Here is a 22,400-nt window from a genome sequence, read left to right as displayed (position 1 = left end):
CAGAAGACCCAGAGGCCACGGCAGCCTGCTGCAGAGTGAAGGACTTGGGGGTAGCGAAGCCCTCCCTGGAGAGATGAAAATGAGATGTTCAGGGCGCCTCACAGCTGAGTGGGAGTCAAGGAGAGGTGGAACGGAGTGTGTTCCATGCAGAGGAGACTGTGCCTGCAAGGACCCGAGGGAGACAGCACCAGCGCCGGGTGCTAGATGGCTGTGGGCCCTGGCTCAGACAATGGGGCAGGTCTCATGAGCCGCAGAGCCAGGCAGGGCCAGAATCTGAGGCTCTCCGGCCGCATCGAGTGTGAGAAGCTACTCAGCTGTGTAAGTGATGGCGTGGCTGAGTGGACTTGCATTTTATTTATTATTTTTATTTTTGTTTATTTTTTAATCGTTGGCTTCACTGAGTCTTTGTTGCAGTGCATGGGCTCTTCATTGCCATGCACGGGCTTTCCCTAGTTGTGGCAAGCCGGGGCAACTCTTCGCTGCAGGGCTCGGGTTTCACACTGAGGCAGCTTCTCTTGTTGCACAGCACAGGCTCCAGGGCATGTGCGCTTCCGTAGTTGTAGCATGTGGGCTTCCGTAGCTGTAGCATGTGGGCTTCCGTAGTTGTAGCGTGTCGGTTCATTAGTTGTAGCTTGTGGGCTCTAGAGCAGAGGTTCTGGTAGGTGTGGCTCACGGCTCAGTTGCCCCGCGGCATGTGGGATCTGAGTTCCCAGACTAGCGATCAAACCTGGGTCCCCTGAATCGACAGGTGGATTCTTAACCACTGGACCACCAGGGAAGTCCCTGGACTTGCATCTTGGACAGATCACTCTGGCCACCTAACTTGAAGAGGGACAGAAGTGGCAGAAGGTGATCACATTGTAGACATCCTGATAAGGGATGATGCTGGTAGCCTTCAGGAGACCAAAGAGGTGGCAGTGGGCAATGTTCTTGGTCCCTAATCATGTCTACATTGAGTAGAGATGCTTTCCTCATCCCTTCGCCCCTCCAGGTGCCTCTTATCTCCCTCTGGGCATCCTCATCCCCCACCCTCTGCTTGGATGGAATTCCCAGGACACATGGCCAGTGGGCTGTTTGCAGAAACTCTGAGGCTTTGACCATGCTGTGCCTTCCTGCAGGCAGGTCTGCTCAGGGAGGAAGGAGGCAGCCATGAGGATTATCCCCAGTCCCTGAGGAACTTTGAGGACTGGTTGCAGAAGGAAAATTCCAAGCTGGTTAGGATCATTGCCATGAAAACTCCCACCACCGAGGACTTGAGGATCAGAGCAACAAAGCTGCAGGTTTGTGCCCAAGGAACAGCCTCTTTATTTCAGAGGATTTGGCCCCCAAAGATGTGTTTGCTGCCAGAGAGTTCTCAAAAAAAAAAAAAGAGCACATACCTGTTATGGCTTATGTATAAATTTTTTTAAAGATGTATTTATTTATTTATGGCCGTGCTTGGGCCTTCTCCATTTGCAGCGAGTGAGGGCTGCTCTCTAGTTGCGGTGCACAGGCTTTTCATTGCGGCGGTTTCTCTTGTGGAGCGTGGGCTCTGGGTGTGCGGGCTTCAGTAGTTGCTGCACTCGAGCTCAGTAACTGTGGCTCACCGGCTTAGTTGCTCTGCACCGTGTGGAATCTTCCCAGAACAGGGATCGAACCTGTGTCCCCTGCATTGGCAGGTGGCTTCTTATCCACTCTACCACCAGGGAAGTCCTAAATAATAGTTTTAAACTTTTTTTTTTTTTGCTTCCAGTATTATGGGAAAACCATCCATTCATTCACACCTCCTGCTGTATTGCCCAACTTGGAAAATATCACCACTAATCATGACTCATCTAATCAGTTAACTCTTGCTATGTAACAAGCCATTCTGACAGTTTGTTGCTTAAAAGAACAGCTGTTTGTTTAACTCATGATTCTGAAGATTGGCAGTTTACTCTGAGGTCTGCTGGGCAATGCTTCTGATCTTGGCTGGGCTCCCTGATTTATAGACCAGCAGGGTGGCTATACTTCTGGAGGTTGGTGGGGCTATTCTAGATGAGCATGGGATGGACCACACATCTCTTATCCTCCTATGGGATAGCCTGGACTTCCCAGAGCAGGGGCAGGTCTGAGAAAGCGAGTGGGAATATGCAGGCCTTTTCGGGCCAAGGCTAGGAACTGGCACATCACTTCTCCAGCATTCTGTTGGACAAAGAAAGTCACAATGCCAGCTCAGATTCAAGGAGAGAGAAAACAGGTTTCACTTCTTGATGGGAAGTATTGCAAGACCATATTGCAAAGGGCATGAATATGGCAAGGGGGTGGAAAGACAGTCCTTCTACCACAAATCTCTCTCCTCTACTCGCACATCGACTTATTCACCAAGTCCTTCTTGATTCCACCTCTTGGGTATTCATTGTTTCCGTTTCCCCTCATTACCACTGTCTTCATCTAGACATTTATCATTTTTGACCTTGACCTTGACAATAGCCTCCAAGCTGGCCTCCCTCCTTCTTCCTGGGTTCCCATCTCAGTAATGACTCATTCTGAAGCCAGAGTCACCCTTCAGAATCCTAAAGATGACCTTGTCCCAGTAGTGAAAACTTTTCAGGATAGAATTCAATTTCCGGAGTTTATCACTCCCAGCTTTTCTCAATCAGGCCCCAAACTATCTCTCTTTTTCGTAATATTTTCTGAAATTTACCCTAATATCTTAGAGTTTGGTTTTATTTTTATTTTTCTTGCTTGAGAGTCATCTGGATTCTTGAATCTGTGGCCTAGGATCTTTCTGGAAAATTCTCCAACCTTATCTCTCAAACTGTGGCCTCTGCCTTGTTCCCTGTTTCCTCACCTTCTGAGATGCCTTTTAAACATATGCTCTTTCTTCTCACTGTGTGTTTCACTGTCTCTTGTGTACTTTTTCATCCTTTTGCTTTTTTATATTACTTTCTGAATACTTTTTTCTAACTCATCTTCCACTTTACTAATTCTCTCTTTAGTTGTATCTCATTTGCTATTTCACATGTTTATTAAGTTCTCAGCTTTTAATATTTCATTTATCATTCCTAGAAATTCTCCTTGGTGCTTTTTAAAATCTGCTTTGCCACTTTTCACAGCTTTTGGGTCCTTGCTGAAAATTTTCAGTTTGCCTTTTAATTCTTTCAACACAGTAAACATAGTTGGTTTAGCGAGTGTGTCTAATAATCTCAGTATCTCAAGTCAAGACTGTTTCTGTTGCGTATTGTGTCTGCCTCTTCCTCATTAATTCATTAATTTTATTTATATTTGGCTGCACTGGGTCTTTGTTGCTGTGCATGGGCTCTCTCTAGTTACGGTGAATAGAGGCTACTCTTCGCTGTGGTGTGAGGGCTTCTCACTGGGGTGGTTTCTCTCGTTGCAGAACAAGGCTCTAAGCATGTGGGCCTCAGCAGGTGCAGCGTGTGTGTTCAGTAGGTGAATCACATGGGCCCTAGAGCTTGGGCTCAGTAGTTGTGTCATATGGCTTAGTTGGTCCAAGGCATGTGAGATCTTCCTGGACCAGAGACAGAACCCACTTTCCCTGCATTGGCAGGCACATTCTTAACCACTGGACCTCCAGGGAAGTCCCAGTTTCCGCCTCTTCTTGGAGTCTTATATCTGTGTGTGACTGCTTAGATTGTGTGCTGGATATTGGGTTTGACAAATAGGTGAGAGGATAATTTGAGATTAAGAATAATCTTTCCTTCAAAGAGGATTTTGTTTGCAACAGCCAGGCCAGTGTGGGCTTTTATCAATCTAGAACCGCTGAATCTAATTTCAAAACTTGAAGCTCCCTGGACTCCTGAGATGACTTGGCACTGGCCTGCAAATCCAAATAAGGTGTGGGTTTACTTCCTATTCACCTTTAGGGGCCTCTGCTGAAGACAGCAGTTTCTCAGTCTCCACTTCTGTAGGGCGCAGACTTTGACCTCTGTCTCCTGAATCCTGCAAGGCTGCCAGAAGCATAGATCTGTTTCACAACTATTTTTTCCAGTTAAGCAAATATCCTAAGTGCAAGAAGAGGTCTGAACACTGGGCTTACTTCTCTGCATCTTAACCTTTCACATGTCTTGCCTGACTCTTTGTTGTTGTTGTTAACTCTCTGATGCCTTCAGTTCCATTCAGTTCAGTTCAGTCGCTCAGTCATGTCCGACTCTTTGCGACCCCATGGACTGCTGCACGCCAGGCCTCCCTGTCGACTGATGCATTAAGAGTGTTTGTAATGTTTTGTCCTCAGTGAGAGCTTTGGTCCCAGCTACCTAGCCCTCCTGTCTACCTCCTACCTCAGCCACTCCTCTCATCCCCTGCCACCACCACCCAGCCCCAGGCATATCAGAGGTGACTTGCAGTTCCCCAGGTTACGCTTCTTTGTAGAGACCCCACTCTCGAGGGCTCTGAGAAGCTAAGCTGTGTGCCTGTATCATGCAGCTGGTGGGATGGGACAGATTCTGGATGCCAAGCCAGAATTTGAACTCGGCTCTTTGACTTAGGATGCAGATCGTATCCTCACATGGCACTCCCTCCCAGGAGTCCTGAGGATAAAAGATGCCATCCTGGGGGAACACAGTACTGTATTCTGATAGAAAAATCTGCCCAGTCCCACCTCACTCTGCCAGGAGTAAAAATGCCAGTAGAAAGACATATTCAACAATGGTAGCTTTTTATTAAAAAAAAAACTTAATTTTATATTGGGGTATAGCTGATTAACAATGTTGTGATAGTTTCAGGTGAACAGCAAAGAGACTCAGCCATGCATACACACGTATCCATTCTCCGAAACCCGCCTCCCATTCAGTCTGCCACGTAACACTGAGCAGAGTTCCATGCGCTCTACAGTAGGTCCTTGTTGATTATCCATCTTAAATATAGCAGTGCGTGTATGTCCACCCCGAATTCCCTAATTATCCCTTCCCCTCATCCTTCCCCCTAGCAACAAGTTTGTTCTTCAAGTCTGTGAGTCTCTCTCTGTCTTGTAAGTTCTTTTGATCCATTTCTTTTTTTAGATTCCGCACATAAGGGAAGTCGTATGATATTTCTCCTTCTCTGTCTGACCGACGTCACTCAGTATGTCAATCTCTGTGTCCATCCATGTTGCTACGAATGACGTTACTTCATAGTTTTTAATGACTGAGTCATATCACATGGTGTGTATGAACCACGTCTTATCTATCCAGTCCTCTGTCGATGAACAATGGTAGCTTTTATAATGACGATAACTCTGATGTCAAGCCCTCTGGAGAACTCTAGAATGCCAGAAGGCTTCCCTGGTGGCTCAGTGGGTAAAGAATCTGCCTGCAGTGCGGCAGATTGGGTTCAATTCCTGGGCTGGGAAGATCCCCTGGAGAAGGGAACAGCTACCCACTTCAGTGTTCTGGCCTGGAGAATTCCATGGACAGAGGAGCCGGACGGGCTACAGTCCATGGAGTCACAGAGCCAGAAGGGACTGAGGGACTTTCAGTTTCCTTAGTCATACATAGTGTAAATCTGTGTTGTATTTATGATAGAATGCCAGAGCTAGAAGTGACCATGGAGGTGAGCACGGCAGCTCCTCTTTCAGGCAGCAGTCCATTCTGCAACGTTGCGGAGAGCAGCTCCTGGCCTTGGCTGCCGTTTATTTGCCCAATGAGATTCTCTCTTTATGTGTTCCAGTTGCCCAGCAAATGGAATTTGATTGGCTCCTCCTTACCAACCAGGTGGGGCCTCCTCAGCCGTTTGGAAGGTGCACGTGACCCTGTCTTTTCCCTCTAGGAGCTGGAGGCTCGAATACCAGAAGGTCAGCATCTCTTCAAAAACCTCCTTCGTCTCAGGCCAGCCAGCAGGTCCTCGGACGAGCTAGAGGACCTACGCTACCGGTGGATGCTCTACAAGTCCAAGCTCAAGGACTCCAGCCACCTGCTGGTAGGTGCTAAGGTTGCACAGGTCCCAGGCCCCGGGGAGACATAGCTCAGTCTGCATCCACTCCACCCCATCCCTCGACAGACCAGACCAAGAGGATCACTCAGGGAGAGGTGATGGAGACTCCTGGGTCCTAGGCCCTTGATGTGCAGTTTGTCATTTGGCCATTCTGCCACCCAGCACGGCTGAGTTCCAAGAACGACAGCTTTGCTCTCCCAACCTGAAGCCTCTATGTGCATCATCCCAGCTCAGTGCTCACAGCAGCCGTCCGCCAGAGTCATTGCATCTCCAATTTCCAGAAGAGGGAATGAGAATATGAGGAGTTAAAAACTCACCCGAGTTCACCCGGATAGCCAGGGACAGAGCCAGCAGCAAACACACCTTGATGGAAGCACGACCCAGGGAACACTGGCGTGTGGGCTAGGACCCCTGGGATCTAGGCCGCCTCCTCCACTAACCTGCTTGTGGCATTGAGGAAGCACCTCCCCCTGGGGGACCCGTGCTTGCTGTCACTTCACTCGTGTCCAGCTCTTTGCTACCCGATGGACTGTAGCCCGCCAGGCTTCTCTGTCCACGGGATTCTCCAGGCAAGGATACTGGAGTGGGTTGCCATGCCCGCCTCCAGAGGGTCTTTCCCACCCAGGGATTGAACCCACGTCTCTTATGTCTCCTGCATTGGCAGGTGGGTTCTTTACCACTAGTGCCACCTGGGAAGTGCCCTAGGGGCCCACCGTCTCACACAAAACAATAACAGTTAAACTAGTAATAGCCTTTGCTGCTGCTGCTGCTGCTGCTAAGTCGCTTCAGTCGTGTCTGACTCTGTGCAACCCCACAGACAGCAGCCCACCAGGCTGCCCCGTCCCTGGGATTCTCCTGGCAAGAACACGAGTGGGTTGCCATTTCCTTCTCCAGTAATAGCCTTTATTAAATGCTATATCCTCATTACAGCCCTATAGAGGAGGTACTGTTATTATCCCTTGAGAACTCATAGGGAAACTGAGGCATGGAGGTTAGTCCAAGGAAAGGGTGGTTGGGATGGCCACTGAGGGCCCTTTAGGCCCGCAGACCCCAGACTCCAAGCTTTGGGGCTTCAGCTCTGCCGGCGCTGAAAGCAGCCAAGTCGTCGGCCACTAGGTGTCAGCCCAGCCCCAGCCAGGTCCGTGCGCCTGTGGCCTCGGCCCAGGCCTTCCCAGACAGGATCCCACCTGGGCCCCAAGTGCGTTAAAAAGCTCATTAAATTGAATCACCTGCTGGTTCAGCCTGTCCAGAGGACCAGAAGTCTTAAAGAAACACTCCCCTGACAAAATGAATATTCCATTACAGGCTCTGCTGGGATTTAAGTTTCACTCACTTAACTTCTTTTTTTTTCCTTTCCCCTTTTCCTCTCCTTCCCTAAAATAACAGACGCAGAGTCCTCCAGGGGAGCCGACTGGATTCCGAAAGGTACGGTGTCTGCCTTCTGCTCCACACGGGTAGAGGGCAGGGCGTCTGAAGGGTTGGTGGGCCTGGGATGCTGGGGCAGGGCGTCTGGAGGGTTGGTGGGCCTGGGATGCTGGGGCAGGGCGTCTGGAGGGTTGGTGGGCCTGGGATGCTAGGGCAGGACCCCTGGGCTTTCTGGAAGGTTCCATGAGAAATGCTCCTGGGGACTCAGTTCTGGGCTGCCCTGCGGTGGTCCCGGGGGTCCTTGTTCTGCAGGACGCACAGCGTGTACTCAGCTGAGACGGGACGCAGGGGTATGAGCAAGGACACGGTTAGTGATTATGCTGTGACAACAGGCGTAAATCGGGCCGGTCCACGGAGACCTGGGCCACTCCAGGACATTGGACCTCACGGCCACCTGAGTAGTGGACGAGTATCTGGGGTCCACGGGGGCTGAAAGAGGAAGGGGGCTGTGCCAGTCATGTTCAACCAGCCGGTGTCTCCACTGCCAGCCTCTGAGAAGTGCTCAGAGCCTCTCCCTGGGGGCTTGCTGGCCAGAGCCATGGCAGTAAAAAGAGCCATACTTACAGGAATAATGAGGAATAATGATTGTTACTATAAACGCTACGTATTGACCATCCGCTCTGTGCCAGGAACTGTACCAGATCGTGCCTAGGGCGTTTCACGTCACCGTCCCCCAGACATCTGACAGGCATCATTACCACCATGCTAGGCATGAATGAAGCGAGCAATGACAAGACTGCAGTGACGTGTTCGCTGGAGTCACACGGCTCCTGAGCGGTCTCTGCCTCAGACTCTAAGCCCACCCTTGCCCTTCCGCACGGTGCCTTGGAGAAGGCATCCCTGGGCCTGGCGGCCCTCCCCACCTGTGGAACGGTCCAGTGTACACTGGCGTCCCTGGTGCCACCGTTTCTGAGAGCAGGCTTGCTTTGGAGGAGCTCCGGTTTGGAATTGTACTTGAGTGCTTTTGGACGCGCGGGGTCTCGGTTGCTGTATGCAGGCTTTCTCTAGTTGCAGCAGGCGGGGGCTGCTCTCGAGTTGCGGTCGTGGGCTTCTCACTGCAGTGGCGTCTCATTCTGGATGGACTCTAGGCGCCTGGGCTTCAGGAGTCACAGCGTGTAGGCTCCATAGTTGGGGTGCACGGGCTTAGTTGCTCTGCCGCACATGGGATCTTCCTGGACGAGCAATGGGACCCATGTCCCCTGCATTGGCAGGCCGATTGTTATCCCCTGGACTACCAGCGAGGTCCTCTGATAGCGAGCTTGTTGTCCTGCCGAGCACTGGCTCGTGATGACATAAGCCTCCGGCATGCTTTGCTCCCGAGAGCCCCGGGGCCTCGAGGTCTCTCTGGCTGTGGAGTCTGTGTTCCCAGGGGCTCTGCCCACCCAGGTGTCTTGGTCTCCAGCTGGTGTTCGTGTCTCCATCTGCAGTATAGTGTGTGTCCCCAGGACTGGACGGGGCAGTCACCAGACCAGTGCTGTGCTCTGGGCCTGGCGTCTGAGTTTTGTGGCCTTGGGCAAGTTGCTTGGACTCTGGAGACTTTCTTTCCCCATCTGTAGAATGGAACTATCAACGCTGGCTTTATTGCCGTCATGAACGAATTTTGAAGATCATGTGAACTGTTGTTCTTTCTTGAGAGGAGAGCCTGAAGCCCTAAATTAGTTTCCCCTAATTTAGAAGAACAACGGGCTTCTCGTGAAGTAGGGGAGTGCATCAGGAAGGCTGGGTCACCACACAGCCCAGCCTGTGACTCCTGGTGGCACCTGAGAGCCCAGGGCCAGATGTCCAGGCTGCCTCCAGCTCCTGCCCTTTAAGCCCCACTCTGGTTGGGAGCCCCCGTTTAAGTAGCTCCCAGGCCAGAGTTCAAGGGGAGTCGTTTCTGGGTCCCCTGGTGTTTGTGAGTGGGGGCTTGCTTGGCTGGCTGACACCAGCCATTCAGGGCAGGCTCCTGTCCCTGGCAGCCTGTCACCGGGTTCGTATGGACACAGCTCCATGTTCATTGGCTGTCTCCTCAGTCAGTGACTCCTCAGTCACTGATTCACTTCACAGGTGTTTACTGAGCTCTGACTTTGTACCAAGCACTGATGCAAGTACCTGGGATAGATTAGTACCTGGGATAGATTACCAGAGCAAAGGCCTGCTAGGGCAGGCTTTGCATGCTAGCGGTATGGGCGGGGTGGAGAGGGGAATGGGAGAAAGGCTCTCCCCGCAGCTGGCGTTGCCCAGCACAATAGCACGTTTCTGGCCAGGGAATGTCCAAGTATAGCAGTGGCTTGCGGTCTTGACAGCTACAGGTATGTTTGTTTTTTTTTTAAAAATAATTTAATTTATTTATTTTTGGCTGTGCTAGGTCTTCATTGGAGAAGGCAATGGCACCCCACTCCAGCACTCTTGCCTGGAAAATCCCATGGACAGAGGAGCCTGGTGGGCTGCAGTCCATGGGGTCGCTACTAGTCGGACATGACTGAGCGACTTCACTTTCACTTTTCACTTTCATGCATTGGAGAAGGAAATGGCAACCCACTCCAGTGCTCTTGCCTGGAGAATCCCAGGGACGGGGGAGCCTGGTGGGCTACCATCCATGGGGTCGCATCCATGGGGTCGCACAGTTAAGTTGGACACAACTGAAGCGACTTAGCAGCAGCAGCAGCAGCAGCAGGTCTTCATTACGTGCAGACCACTCTCTAGTTGCTGTGCGCAGGCTTTCCCTGCTGCAGAGTACAGGCGCTAGGGCACACGGGCTTCAGCAGCTCTGGCTTGTGGGCTCCAGAGCGCAGGCTCAGTAGTCGCGGTGCATGGGCTTAGTTGCCCAGCAGCACATGGGGTCTTCCCCGATCAGGAATCGAACCTGGGTATCCTGCGCTGGCAGGCGGATTCTTTTATCCCTGGACCACCTGGGAAGCCGCAGACACAGGGTTGATCTTATCTATAGCTGGCAGGTGTTGGACTCCTTTTCATGGGATATGCAAAGCAGGCAGGCTCTAAATGGCCCCTAAATCTGCTTATTCAGCTACATTTAAAATCAAATGGATGTGTGAAAGTTTTGAGTTTGGTGCTGGCTGGCTTTTGAGCTCTTGGGTCTCAGCTCCCTGTGAAGAAGCAAGCAACCCCAGAGGCCAATATTCAGAGGCCATCTGGGGCCCCTTTATATCACAGCTTGTTTAAGCACAGATTTCTAGGTTCCACCCCCAGAGTTTCTGGTGCGTTAGGTCTGGGGTGCCCCGAGGATCTGCGTTTCCAGCAAGGTCCTAGGTGATGCTGCTGCTGCTCCCCTGGGGACCAGACTTGGAGAACCGTTGCTTTATGCCCTCGATTTGCATCCAGGATCCACCATTAGTGTGTGTTCCCCTTTGCAAGGCTCTTAACCATGGTCTTCCAATGAGTGAAATGCGGGTCCTCAGATCTAAGAGTTCTTATAAACCAGAAGTTTCTGAATTGCTTTGTAAATGAGGACCTAGATGTTGGCAGACAATGTCCTGCTTCTCTTTCAGATGGAAGCCGGCTAACGCCACTTCTGGGAGTGGAGATACATGGGGATGGGGGCGGAATCCTCCCCTTGGTGCGGTTCTCATGTTGTTTGCCGGGTGGGGTGTGCATACGCGTGTGTGAAGGCATGTACACATGTGCAGGTGTGCACAGACGCACGCAGGTCTGACAGGTAGAAACTAGACACTGTCTTCTGGGCTTGTAATCTTGCCAACTTAAAAACATTTCGTGTATTATTTTTAGTCCAAAGGGAAGGGGAAAAAAAAAACCCCTACTCCAAAGCTAATTATTTATGAGCCGTCGGCCCTCCACACTTTTTTTTTTCTCTCTACGCCTCAAGCCACTGAAAGCTCCAGCTACGTCAGTGGCTTCAGCCCGCTTGTTTATATAAACAGAATAATTAAGATTTATTAAACTTGCAGCTGCCTACACACTTGCCAGCTTCGTGCCACCGGATATGTCTGCCTGCAGCTTTCAGACACATGAAAGGTCAATTGCTTTTTGAGTTGTGATTGGGCTGTGAGTCAACTGAATTTGTGCCTTGGTGCAGGGGAGCGGTCCTACCTGAGTCAGCCTTCGAGCTGAGGAGCGGATTCGCCAGTGTTTGCGTTTGCCGGGGTGAACTAGGCAGGGTCACAGGCCCTGGGAGGCGGGTCCAGGTGGGGAGAGACCACAGAGCGACGTTTTATTCACTGGCCCATATTTCACAGATTTTAAGACTTATAGTTTTTCACGTTTTCACGTCTTTGAAGTTGCCATTGTTAGTTACTCAGTCGTGTCCGACTCTTTGCGACCCCGTGGACTGTAGCCCGCCAGGCTCCTCTGTCCATGGGATTCTCCAGGCAAGAGTACCGGAGTGGGTCAGGGGACCTTCCTGACCTAGGGATCAAACTGGGTCTTCCGCATTGCATCTGGGTTCTTTACCATCTGAGCCACCAGGGAAGCCTTTCCTATTATGGTCCAGTAAGGACTGGAATTTGCTTTCCTCTGCCACCCAGAACACTTTCCACCTAAGGTTTCTTTAAATTAAAATCTCTTCTTGAGGGTTGGATTTTAGAGGGTTTTTTTGAGTACACCATGCAGCATGTGGAATCTCAGTTCCCCAACCAGAGATGGAACCCCCACCCCTGCAATGGCAGCGGGGAGTCTTAACCACTGGACCACCAGGGACGTCCCGCGGTTGTGTTTTGTTTTGCTTTCCTTTGGACCACACCGACTGTACCAATTTAGACGACCCAGCTCTGGGAGCTCTGGCCTCCGGTTCAAGTTCTCAGGGCAAAGTTTTGTTTCTCACCCTCTCCGGGTGCCAGGATAAGACCTAGGATTTCCTTGTTTCCCATTTCAGTGTGGGGGAGATTAGCCCTCGGTTTCCCTGGCCCTGAAGGTGCAGCCCTGCGGTGCCCCTGCCTTATGTGGGGTCTCCAATCAGATGCTCCATCTTCACTGTTGGGTTTTTTCTTCCTTCAGTTCAGTTCAGTCAGTTCAGTCACTCAGTCGTGTCTGACTCTTTGCGACCCAATGAATTGCAGCACGACAGGCCTCCCTGTCCATCACCAACTCCAGAAGTTCACTCAAACTCACGTCCATCGAGTCGGTGATGCCATCCAGCCATCTCATCCTCTGTCGTCCCCTTCTCCTCCTGCCCCCAATCCCTCCCAACATCAGGGTCTTTTCCAGTGAGTCAACTCTTTGCATGAGGTCGCCAAAGTACTGGAGTTTCAGCTTTAGCATCATTCCTTCCAAAGAACACCCAGAACTGATCTCCTTTAGGATGGACTGGTTGGATCTCCTTGGAGTCCAAGGGACTCTCAAGAGTCTTCTCCAACACCACAGTTCAAAAGCATCAGTTCTTCGGCGCTCAGCTTTCTTTACTGTCCAACTCTCACATCCATACATGACCACTGGAAAAACCATAGCCTTGACTTAGTGGTATATAAAATAATAGTGCTCCTCACAATGAGCCTGGTAGAGCAGATGGACTGTTGTTATACCGCATCTAGGAAAGCAAGCACCAGGGCTTTCCTTGTTAGGCAATAACTTTCTCTCACAATAGCTGCAGTGTTGTTTTTTAAAAAATATATTTATTTATGCTGGAGAAAACTCTTGAGAGCCCTTGGACAGCAAGGAGATCAAACCAGTCAATCCTAAAGGAAATCAACCCTGAATATTCATTGGAAGGACTGATGCTGAAGCTGAAGCTCTAATACTTTGGCCACCTCATGCAAAGAGCTGACTCATTAGAAAAGACCCTGATGCTGGGAAAGATTGAAGGTGGGCAGGAGAAGGGGATGACAGAGGATGAGATGGTTGGATGGCATCACCGACTCAATGGATATGAGTTTGAGCAAGCTCCGGGAGATAGTGAAGAGCAGGGAAGCCTGGTGTGCTGCAGTCCCTGGGGTCACAAAGAGTTGGACACAACATAGTGACTGAACAACAACAATTTATTTATGTCTCTTTTGGGTGTCTGTGTACAGTTGAGGTGCTCAAGCTCAGTAGTTGGGGTGCCCAGGCTTATTAGTTGCCCCATGGCATGTGGGATCTTAGTTTCCTGACCAGGGATTGAACCCAAATCCCCTGCATTGGAAGGTGGATTCTTAACCACAGGACCATTAGGGAAGTCCCTATTATGATGTTTTAAAAATCAGCATTATTGGGACTTCCCTTGTGATCCAGTGGCTGAGACTCTGCACTCCCAGTGCAGAGGTTTGGTCCCTGGTCAGGGAACTAGGTTCCCCATGGTGCAACTAAGATCTGGTGCAGCCAAATAAATTAAAAAATTAAAGGAAAGAATCATCATTATTAACTGGAGTTCCTAGTTGACGTTAGGGTGCACTTTTTGGGTTGCGTATCCTATGGGTTTTGAGAAGTGCGTAGTGACATTGCAGACGAGTGTCCCCGCCTTACCCTCCTCCCCAGCGCTTTCTCCTTACCCCTTTGCCCTCCCCCAGAGCCCCTAGCAACCACTGATCTTGTTACTTCTTTCATTCAGCAATATGCACTTGAGTTTCCTCCGTGTCTTTTTGCGGCTAATATTTCATTTCCTTTTACCCCGGAATAACATCCCTCTGTGGGGATGTACCATTCAGTCTTTTATAGCCTTTTCCCCTCCGTCCAGGATCCAGTCTGGGATCACACATTGCATTCAGTCATCACACTTCTTTAGTTTCCTCTCCTGGGACCAGACCTTGGTTTTTCTTGACTTTGACCTTCTTGAGTACAGGCCAGATACTTTATAGAATGTCCCTCAGGTTTTGGGTTTCTGGGGTGTTTCCTTGTTGTGAGTTTCTGGAAAGAATGTTCTAGAAGTGATGCTGTGTTCTTAGTGCATCTTATTGGGAGAGTGCAATTTCGATACACCCACCTCAGGACTGCAGATGCTGACTTGGATCACGTGACTAAGGCAGTAGCTGCAGGCATTTCTCACCTGTGACGCTGCTCTCATTTCTTTTGTAATTAATGAGTCCTAACTGCTCAGCGACCCTGGAAATACAACACCTCTTTCTTACACGGTCGCATCCTCCAGCTTCCCCAGGGCCCCTTTCCCTCCCATGACTCACTCTTTCCCTGATGGTTCCTTCCTGCCAGCTTTGGTCCCCGACTCTAGACCTCTCACACTCTGATCCATTTCTTGTCCAGGTCCCTCCTTCCAGCTTTAGTCCCAAGGCCCAAAACTGAAGGGCATCAACTTGAGAGACTGCTCAGACTCAACTTGTCTGAAGCTGACCTCACTGTGTTCCCTGCGTCCAGCCAAACCCCGGGCTCCATATAAGCAAAGCATCCTGACCACACAGTCTTCCAAGCTGGATGCCTCTGGATCACCCTGGACCGTCACTGACCTTAGTTCTGTCCTAGACTCAGGAGAGCCTGGATGGTGCATGGATGTCAGATGAGGAAAGATGTGGGGAAGGAAAGGCAGGGAAGGGAGCTTGTGTCCATATATCTCCTGCTGAGTGGGGCTCCATTTTCGCTTGAGTAATGACAAGAGCACCCCTCACTCCAATTGTTTCACCCAGAGGTTCTTCTCATTGATTAACCAAACTGCCTCCAAAAGGCCAGCTCAGATGGTGTCACCGCCATCTGGTCAAAAACCAATTCATGCGTGCAAACTCAGTTGCTCAGTCAAGTCCGACCCTTTGCAACCCCATGGACTATAGCCTGCCAGGCTCCTTTGTCAATGTCCATGGGATTTTCCTAGGCAGGAATACTAGAGTGGGTTGCTGTTTCCACCTCCAGGGGATCGTCCTGACGATCACCCTGCACCCAAATCTTCTGCATCTTCAGCATTGGCAAGCAGATTCTATGTCACTGCACTTCCTGGGACTCCCCAAACCAAGCCAGGGGGCTGGAATAACACAGTTCTGTGGCCTGACCATCACATGCAGAGCTGCCCCGGGGAGGAAACAACGTTAACTCAGCCCCACCCAGCCACTACCATTCTGTCCCTGGGTGGGAGCTCTCCTCAGCCTCTGAGCACTCCTGGGAAGTGAGTGTGGGCTCTAACTCAGTGCTTCGGCACCAAAAACATAGCGAAGAAGATATTCAGAGTGTGTGGGCGGAGCCCAGCCTGGGATGTGTGATGCCCTCAGACTCCCTGGAGCATCAGGGAGATGCCCCTTCTGGGTTCTAGAGGAAACCCAGAGAGGGGAAGCCAGCCAGCTTGTGGCTCTGCATCAGTGAGAGGGACCTTGAGGGACTGAGCTCATTGCTAAGTGAGAGTTAGTGATGGCCACTGGTGGGGCCCATCTTGAATTGCCAGAGAAAAGCTGGCCCCTGCCCATCACCTTGAACTCTTGGCACTGGTCTGGAGGCATCTTTGAGCTGGAGAATGAGGCCCAACCAGCTCCCGGGAAAGACCCTGAAAGCCCAAGTGGTGATGCCACGTGACTTTCACACTCAGGGCCCCAGGTCAGGGTGAAACCAGCTTCAACGGCGGCCCAGGGGGACTTTGGTCATAGTTGCTGCTATTTTGAGAATTCATTCATTCATGCATTTCTGTCTTTGCTGGATCTGCGTTGCTTTGCTTGGGTTTTCTCTAGTTGCGGCAGGCGGGGGCTACTGGTCGTTGTAGCCGTGTACTGGGACACGGCCTTCTCACCGCAGGGGCTTCTTTTGTTGCGGAGCACAGGCCCTAGAGTGTGGGCCCAGTAGTCGTGGTGCATGAGCTTAGCTGCCCCACAGCACGCTGGCTCTTTCTGGATCAGGGATCAAACCTGTGTTCCCTGCATTGGCAGGTAGGCGCCTAACCGCTGGACCACCAGGGAAGTCCTTGCTGCTGTTTCTAATGAGAAGTGCCATATAGGGTGGTAGAAGGAGCCAAGCTGACGATTTGAGCCTGTCCCTGTGACCTTGGGCTGCTTATTTCCTGTGGACTCAGTTTCTTCCTCTGAGAAATGGGCACAGGGTACCTCCAGACCTGGGCAGCAGCTCAGGAAACCCGCGAGCATGGAGGTGAGCTGAATGTGGGGCCGGAGCATGCTTGGGGTTGTTCATTAACGTGTGGAGTCCACATGTTCTGGGGGAGCCATCGGGATGGTGCGGACAGTTCACAGACAGGTCAGAGAGTGTGTGCCTGGTCACATCATGGCACCAAGGGAGGAGCAGACAATCAGACGCCCGGGAAGGGAAAGAGCCTTTTATTTCATTAATTGAGCAGATGTTTACTGAACATTACTGCAGATACAGCAGTGAATCAAACTAGTGTAGACCCTGCTCCAAGGAGTGAAGGGGAACACAGACTTTGAAATCAGTAACCCAAAGGAAAGGTGTTGATCCATGAGAATATGTAAAGGGGCTTTTTTTGGTTTAGAGGCAGGGAAGTTCCCCCTGAGGAAGCGACTCACAAATTGAGATTAGAATAAACAGTAGGAGTGAACTAGACGCATTGGAGAAAGAAAGGAAATGGGTCTTCCAGCGGAACGTATAAGCTGTGCAAAGGCCCTGTGGTCAGAGGATGTGAGGAGGGCCTTTAAGGGACCGAGAGCAGGTGTTTAGGGAGAGCAGTGTTTTTCTCTCTGATGGGGCCGAGGAGGCTGACGGTATCTGGTCCTTGGAACCTGGGTGCAGGGGAAGCCTACGGGGCTTGTAGAAGCCACCCGTCTGCCCTGGGTCCCATCAGTCGGAGGACGAAAGGTATGAGTATTTGCCGAGCACCAGCTATGCGTGTGAGAGTAGCCTGTGCTCCCTCATTTATCCTTGTGATTCTGGTAGGCAGGTGTCAGGCTCCCTTTGCCTCAGTAGAAGGCTCTGAGGCTCAGAGAGGCTGAGTGACTTGTCCTAGGTCGCACAGCTAGGAAGTGACAGGGCCAGGGTTAGAACCCAGGACTCCAAATCATTTCTTTCCCCCACATCCTTTTTATCAATGGCAGAAGATTCAATCACCGTTACTGTGATAAATTCTTCCTGCCAGGATTCCTCAAAACTCTAGAGCCCCAGGTTCATGGGAGATATTAAAGGACTCAAGCATTTAATCACCCTCTGTAATATGGCCTGTTCCCTCCCCACCAGCACATGCTGTCGGCCCTCTACTTCCACCCCCTAAGTGGTGGGGAGCGTCCTGAGGAAGCCCCTTCTCTCTTTGTTTTGTTGTGGTTCAGCTGCTCAGTCGTGCCCGTCTCTTTGTGACCCCCTGGATTGCAGCATGTCAGGCTTCCCTGTCCTTCACCATCTCCTGGAGTTTGCTCAAACTCATGTCCATTGAATCGATGATGTCTTCCAACCATCTCACGCTCTGTCTTCAATCTTTCTCCTCCTGCCTTCAATCTTTCCCAGCACCAGGGTCTTTTCCAATGAGTTGGCTCGTCGCATCAGGTGACCAAAGTATTGCAGCCTCAGCATCAGTCTTTCCAGTGAATATTCAGGGCTGATTTCCTTTATTTATCTTTGGCTGCGTCGGGTCTTAGTTGCAGCCTGCAGGATCCTTTGTTGGAGCACGTGGGCTTCTCTCTAGTTGTGGCAGGCAGGCTCCAGAGCACATGGGCTCAGCCGTTGCAGCACATGGGCTTGGTTGTGTGTGAGATCCTAGTTCCCTGACCAGCGATTGAACCACAGCCCGCTGTGTTAGAAGGTAGATTCTAACCACTGGATCTCCAGGGAAGTTTCGGCCCCTTCTCTCTGTGAATCGTTGTAACTGCACAGAATACACGTAGTACTTTCTATGGGGAAACTCAGGCACAGAGAATCTCCCAGATCTGAGAAGAGCTGAGATTGTCGATTTCTTTGTTGGCTTCTTAGACAGTAGTTCATGCCTATTTATGTGTGTGTGCACGCAGATATGTGTTTTCTAAGCATGTGATAATACTATTAAAACGTGCCTTCTATTGTAAAGGGGTTTTTAGAATCCAGGTCCCTCAAAGTGAAGATGTGAGGTCTAAGTGAATAGACAGTTGGCGGGCAGCAGGAGTCCTTGAAAAAGACCACTCCGTGTCAGCACTTGTGAATGCAAGAGAACTTTGGACCTTCAGAGAGATTTGCCCCAGAGGATTGTGGCCAAGGCGCAACTCCTCACTTACATGAGCAGAGTAGCAGCTCTGAGCATGGCGAGGCGAACAGAAATAGGACCCTTAGACACAGATCTCCACTGACTGCTAAGTCACTTCAGTCGTGTCTGACTCTTTGTGACCCCGTGGGCTGTAGCCCGCCAGGCTCCTCTCTGTCCATGGGATTCTCCAGGCAAGAATACTGGATTGGGTTGCCATTTCCTTCTTCAGGGAATCTTTCCATCCCAGGGATTAAACCCATGTCTCTTACATCTCCTGCATTGGCAGGTGGGTTCTTTTTTTTTATTTTTATTTTTTTATTTTTTTATTTTTATTTTTTATTTTTTTTATTATTTATTTATTTTTTTTTTTAAATTTTAAAATCTTAAATTCTTACATGCGTTCCCAAACATGAACCCCCCTCCCACCTCCCTCCCCACAACATCTCTCTGGGTCATCCCCATGCACCTGCCCCAAGCAAGCTGCATCCTACGTCAGACATGGACTGGCGATTCAATTCTTACATGACAGTATACATGTTAGAATTCCCATTCTCCCAAATCGTCCCACCCTCTCCCTCTCCCTCTGAGTCCAAAAGTCCGTTATACACATCTGTGTCTTTTTTCCTGTCTTGCATACAGGGTCGTCATTGCCATCTTCCTAAATTCCATATATATGTGTTAGTATACTGTATTGGTGTTTTTCTTTCTGGCTTACTTCACTCTGTATAATTGGCTCCAGTTTCATCCATCTCATCAGAACTGATTCAAATGAATTCTTTTTAACGGCTGAGTAATACTCCATTGTGTATATGTACCACAGCTTTCTTATCCATTCATCTGCTGATGGACATCTAGGTTGTTTCCATGTCCTGGCTATTATAAACAGTGCTGCGATGAACATTGGGGTACATGTGTCTCTTTCAATTCTGGTTTCCTCGGTGTGTATGCCCAGCAGTGGGATTGCTGGGTCATAAGGTAGTTCTATTTGCAATTTTTTAAGGAATCTCCACACTGTTCTCCATAGTGGCTGTACTAGTTTGCATTCCCACCAACAGTGTAGGAGGGTTCCCTTTTCTCCACACCCTCTCCAGCATTTATTGCTTGCAGATTTTTGGATCGCAGCCATTCTGACTGGTGTGAAGTGGTACCTCATTGTGGTTTTGATTTGCATTTCTCTAATAATGAGTGATGTTGAGCATCTTTTCATGTGTTTGTTAGCCATCCGTATGTCTTCTTTGGAGAAATGTCTATTTAGTTCTTTGGCCCATTTTTTGATTGGGTCGTTTATTTTTCTGGAATTGAGCTGCAGAAGTTGCTTGTATATTTTTGAGATTAGTTGTTTGTCAGTTGTTTCATTTGCTATTATTTTCTCCCATTCAGAAGGCTGTCTTTTCACCTTGCTTATATTTTCCTTTGTTGTACAGAAGCTTTTAATTTTAATTAGATCCCATTTGTTTATTTTTGCTTTTATTTCCAGAATTCTGGGAGGTGGATCATAGAGGATCCTGCTGTGATTTATGTCTGAGAGTGTTTTGCCTATGTTCTCCTCTAGGAGTTTTATAGTTTCTGATCTTACATTTAGATCTTTAATCCATTTTGAGTTTATTTTTGTGTACGGTGTTAGAAAGTGATCTAGTTTCATTCTTTTACAAGTGGTTGACCAGTTTTCCCAGCACCACTTGTTAAAGAGATTGTCTTTACTCCATTGTATATTCTTGCCTCCTTTGTCAAAGATAAGGTGTCCATATGTGTGTGGATTTATCTCTGGGCTTTCTATTTTGTTCCATGGCAGGTGGGTTCTTTACCACTAGCGCCACCTGGGAAGTCCACCTCTACTGGGGAGACCATTAATTACAGGTTTCCAATTGTAGCATGAACCTAGGTTAGGGTGTACCTGCGTCTCACCCTCTTTCGCTCTCCTGGGTGGGTCAGAGATTTGGAGTCGGGCAAAGTCAGCATGAAGTGTCAAGCCGTCAAGTTAGAGCACTCGTAGACTGAGGCATCAGTAGGTGAGCACCGTCGGGGGGAGGGTCAAGCGCACTTGGCAGCCAGATCTGACCCCGCCTGGCAGCTATGGGAAAGTCTGTCCCCTCTGTGGACATCATTCAGCTATTTAAATGACTTATTACACACACACATACACACACACTCCTGAAGTCACTGCTGAGATAAACCCAGCCGGGAGTGCTTCTCCATTGTGTGGGTTATAGGAAGTCTGTTTTTTACAAAACCAGTGCCTGGGATCTTTGGTGAGTGAGAACACCCGAAGCTGGAGGCGTAGGGTCAAGTGTGATCAACCTGGAGGAGATAGCTGGGACAGGAGAGTGGGTGAGATCATTCAGGCATGAGGGAGAGAGACAGAAGTGCTCAGGTCAGAACATCCCAGGAACACCTGCCTATTTCTATTACCATCATGCCCACCACCACCACCACCACCACCATCATCACTGCCATCATCCTCACCGGAATCACCATCACTATCATCAGCATCGTTCTCATCAGCATCATCACCATCACTGATATCATGTACCATCATCGCCCTCCCCGTCACTGTCGTCACCTCCTCACCGCTATCAACATCCTCATCCTCATCCTCCTCATGACCATCATCAGTACCATTATCATCACTAGACTCGGTACCCTGGAAAATGACTCTTTGGTTCCTCTTGGAGCTAGTAGATATATTCTATGATAATAGTACTAGTCATAAGATTATATATACTTTTTAATTGGCGTATAATTATACTTTGCGTCCTCGCCAAAACCTGGAAAATAGAGGTACGTGTTTAGTCCCCATTTTGCAGAGAAGGAAGCTGAGGCTCAGAGAAGTTCCTGACTTGCCCAAAGACACATAGCTATTGTGGGACAGTCTGCACTGGAGCCTCGATGGCCGAGTTCCTGAGAGCTGGGCCCCTGCCCTGCACCATGCTGTTCCTTGACGGTGGGGCCTCCACTTTATTGAGTGGTCAGCTTTTGGCCCTGCATGCCCATGAAGCTGCAACTCAGCCAGTCCCTCGAGAATTTGGGTAATATCCTTTGGCTGCTTTCATGGATATTTGTGCAAAGAAGCCCGTTAGGTATTTGGACATGTGCAGGTGTTGATGAGGAGGATGGCAATGAGGAGCAAGGAGAGGGAGGAAAAGAAGAAGAAAGAGGGAGAGGAAGAGAAGATGAAGAAAGTGGTGATGGAGAACCCGATGATGAGCCTGGTGGCAACGACGGTGCTGGTGGTGGTCAGGGTGATGGTGCTGATTGTATTGATGAGCCCGGCGGTGCTGGTGGTGGTCAGGGTGATCGTGCTGCTCGTAATGATGAGCCTGGCAGTGCTGACGGTGGTCAGGGTGATGGTGCTGACCGTAATGATGAGCCTGGCGGTGCTGGTGGTGGTCAGGGTGATGGTGCTGACTGTAATGATGAGCCTGGCGGTGCTGGTGGTGGTCAGGGTGATGGTGCTGACCGTAATGATGAGCCTGGCGGTGCTGGTGGTGACCGTGACTTAGATAGTGGCAATAATTTTTGTGTTTTTTAATTGTTATTTTTTCGAACTTTTGTGTTAAGAGCTGACTTTTGCCCCCTTGAATGTGTCTTGTGTAACAGATGAGGGGACAGCCTCCTTTCACCAGCAACCCCTTTTTCCTGGGAAGAGAGGGGCTCTGCATGGGGCACATGGTGAGCTCAGAGGGACACTGGCTATCCGAGGCCAACTGGGGCCCTGCAGGGCTGCTGTATGGTCTTGCCTGGGAGGGATTCTGACGTAGAGGTCTTTAGTCGTAACCCCGCAGATGGTAGCTTCACCTCATTGGCCAAACACATACAGCAAAGATGGTGACTATAGTAATGATGCATAATAATAATGGCAGCAGCTTTGAGTCCCTACTATGTGCCAGGCTCGGTTTCATTGAATCCTCACCACAACTCTGTCAGGTAGGTACCATTATTTATAGAGGAGAAATCTGAAGTTTAGTGAGGTTGAATGACCTTCAGATTCACACCCAGGATTCTTATAAACCAGGCAGACTAATGTAACAACAGAGAAAGCCTGTAACTCTTTTATCCTCTTCCTCTCTTGCCTTGAGTGGTTTGAGAAAACTAGAGAGCTTTGTTTCTGGGAGAACGGACA

General features: G+C 49.8%; 1 protein-coding gene across 4 annotated transcripts in view; it reads left to right on the top strand.

The window, feature by feature from the left end:
* SYNE3 (spectrin repeat containing nuclear envelope family member 3) overlaps window positions 1–22,400 on the top strand; it is a 127,013-nt gene that overhangs the window by 80,886 nt on the left and 23,727 nt on the right. For all 4 annotated transcript variants that reach the window (XM_018066222.1, XM_018066221.1, XM_018066223.1 and 1 more), the window contains exons 15-17: window positions 1,119–1,280; window positions 5,728–5,877; window positions 7,279–7,317. In XM_018066222.1, coding sequence (XP_017921711.1) covers window positions 1,119–1,280; window positions 5,728–5,877; window positions 7,279–7,317 — 351 coding nt within the window. The remainder of the gene's footprint in view (window positions 1–1,118; window positions 1,281–5,727; window positions 5,878–7,278; window positions 7,318–22,400) is intronic.

This window comes from Capra hircus, chromosome 21, assembly GCF_001704415.2.
Source record: "Capra hircus breed San Clemente chromosome 21, ASM170441v1, whole genome shotgun sequence".
In the NCBI taxonomy this organism is placed as follows: Eukaryota; Metazoa; Chordata; class Mammalia; order Artiodactyla; family Bovidae; genus Capra; species Capra hircus.
The sequence above is the reverse complement of the archived record's forward strand: the minus strand, read 5'-3'. Positions and strand labels throughout refer to the sequence as shown.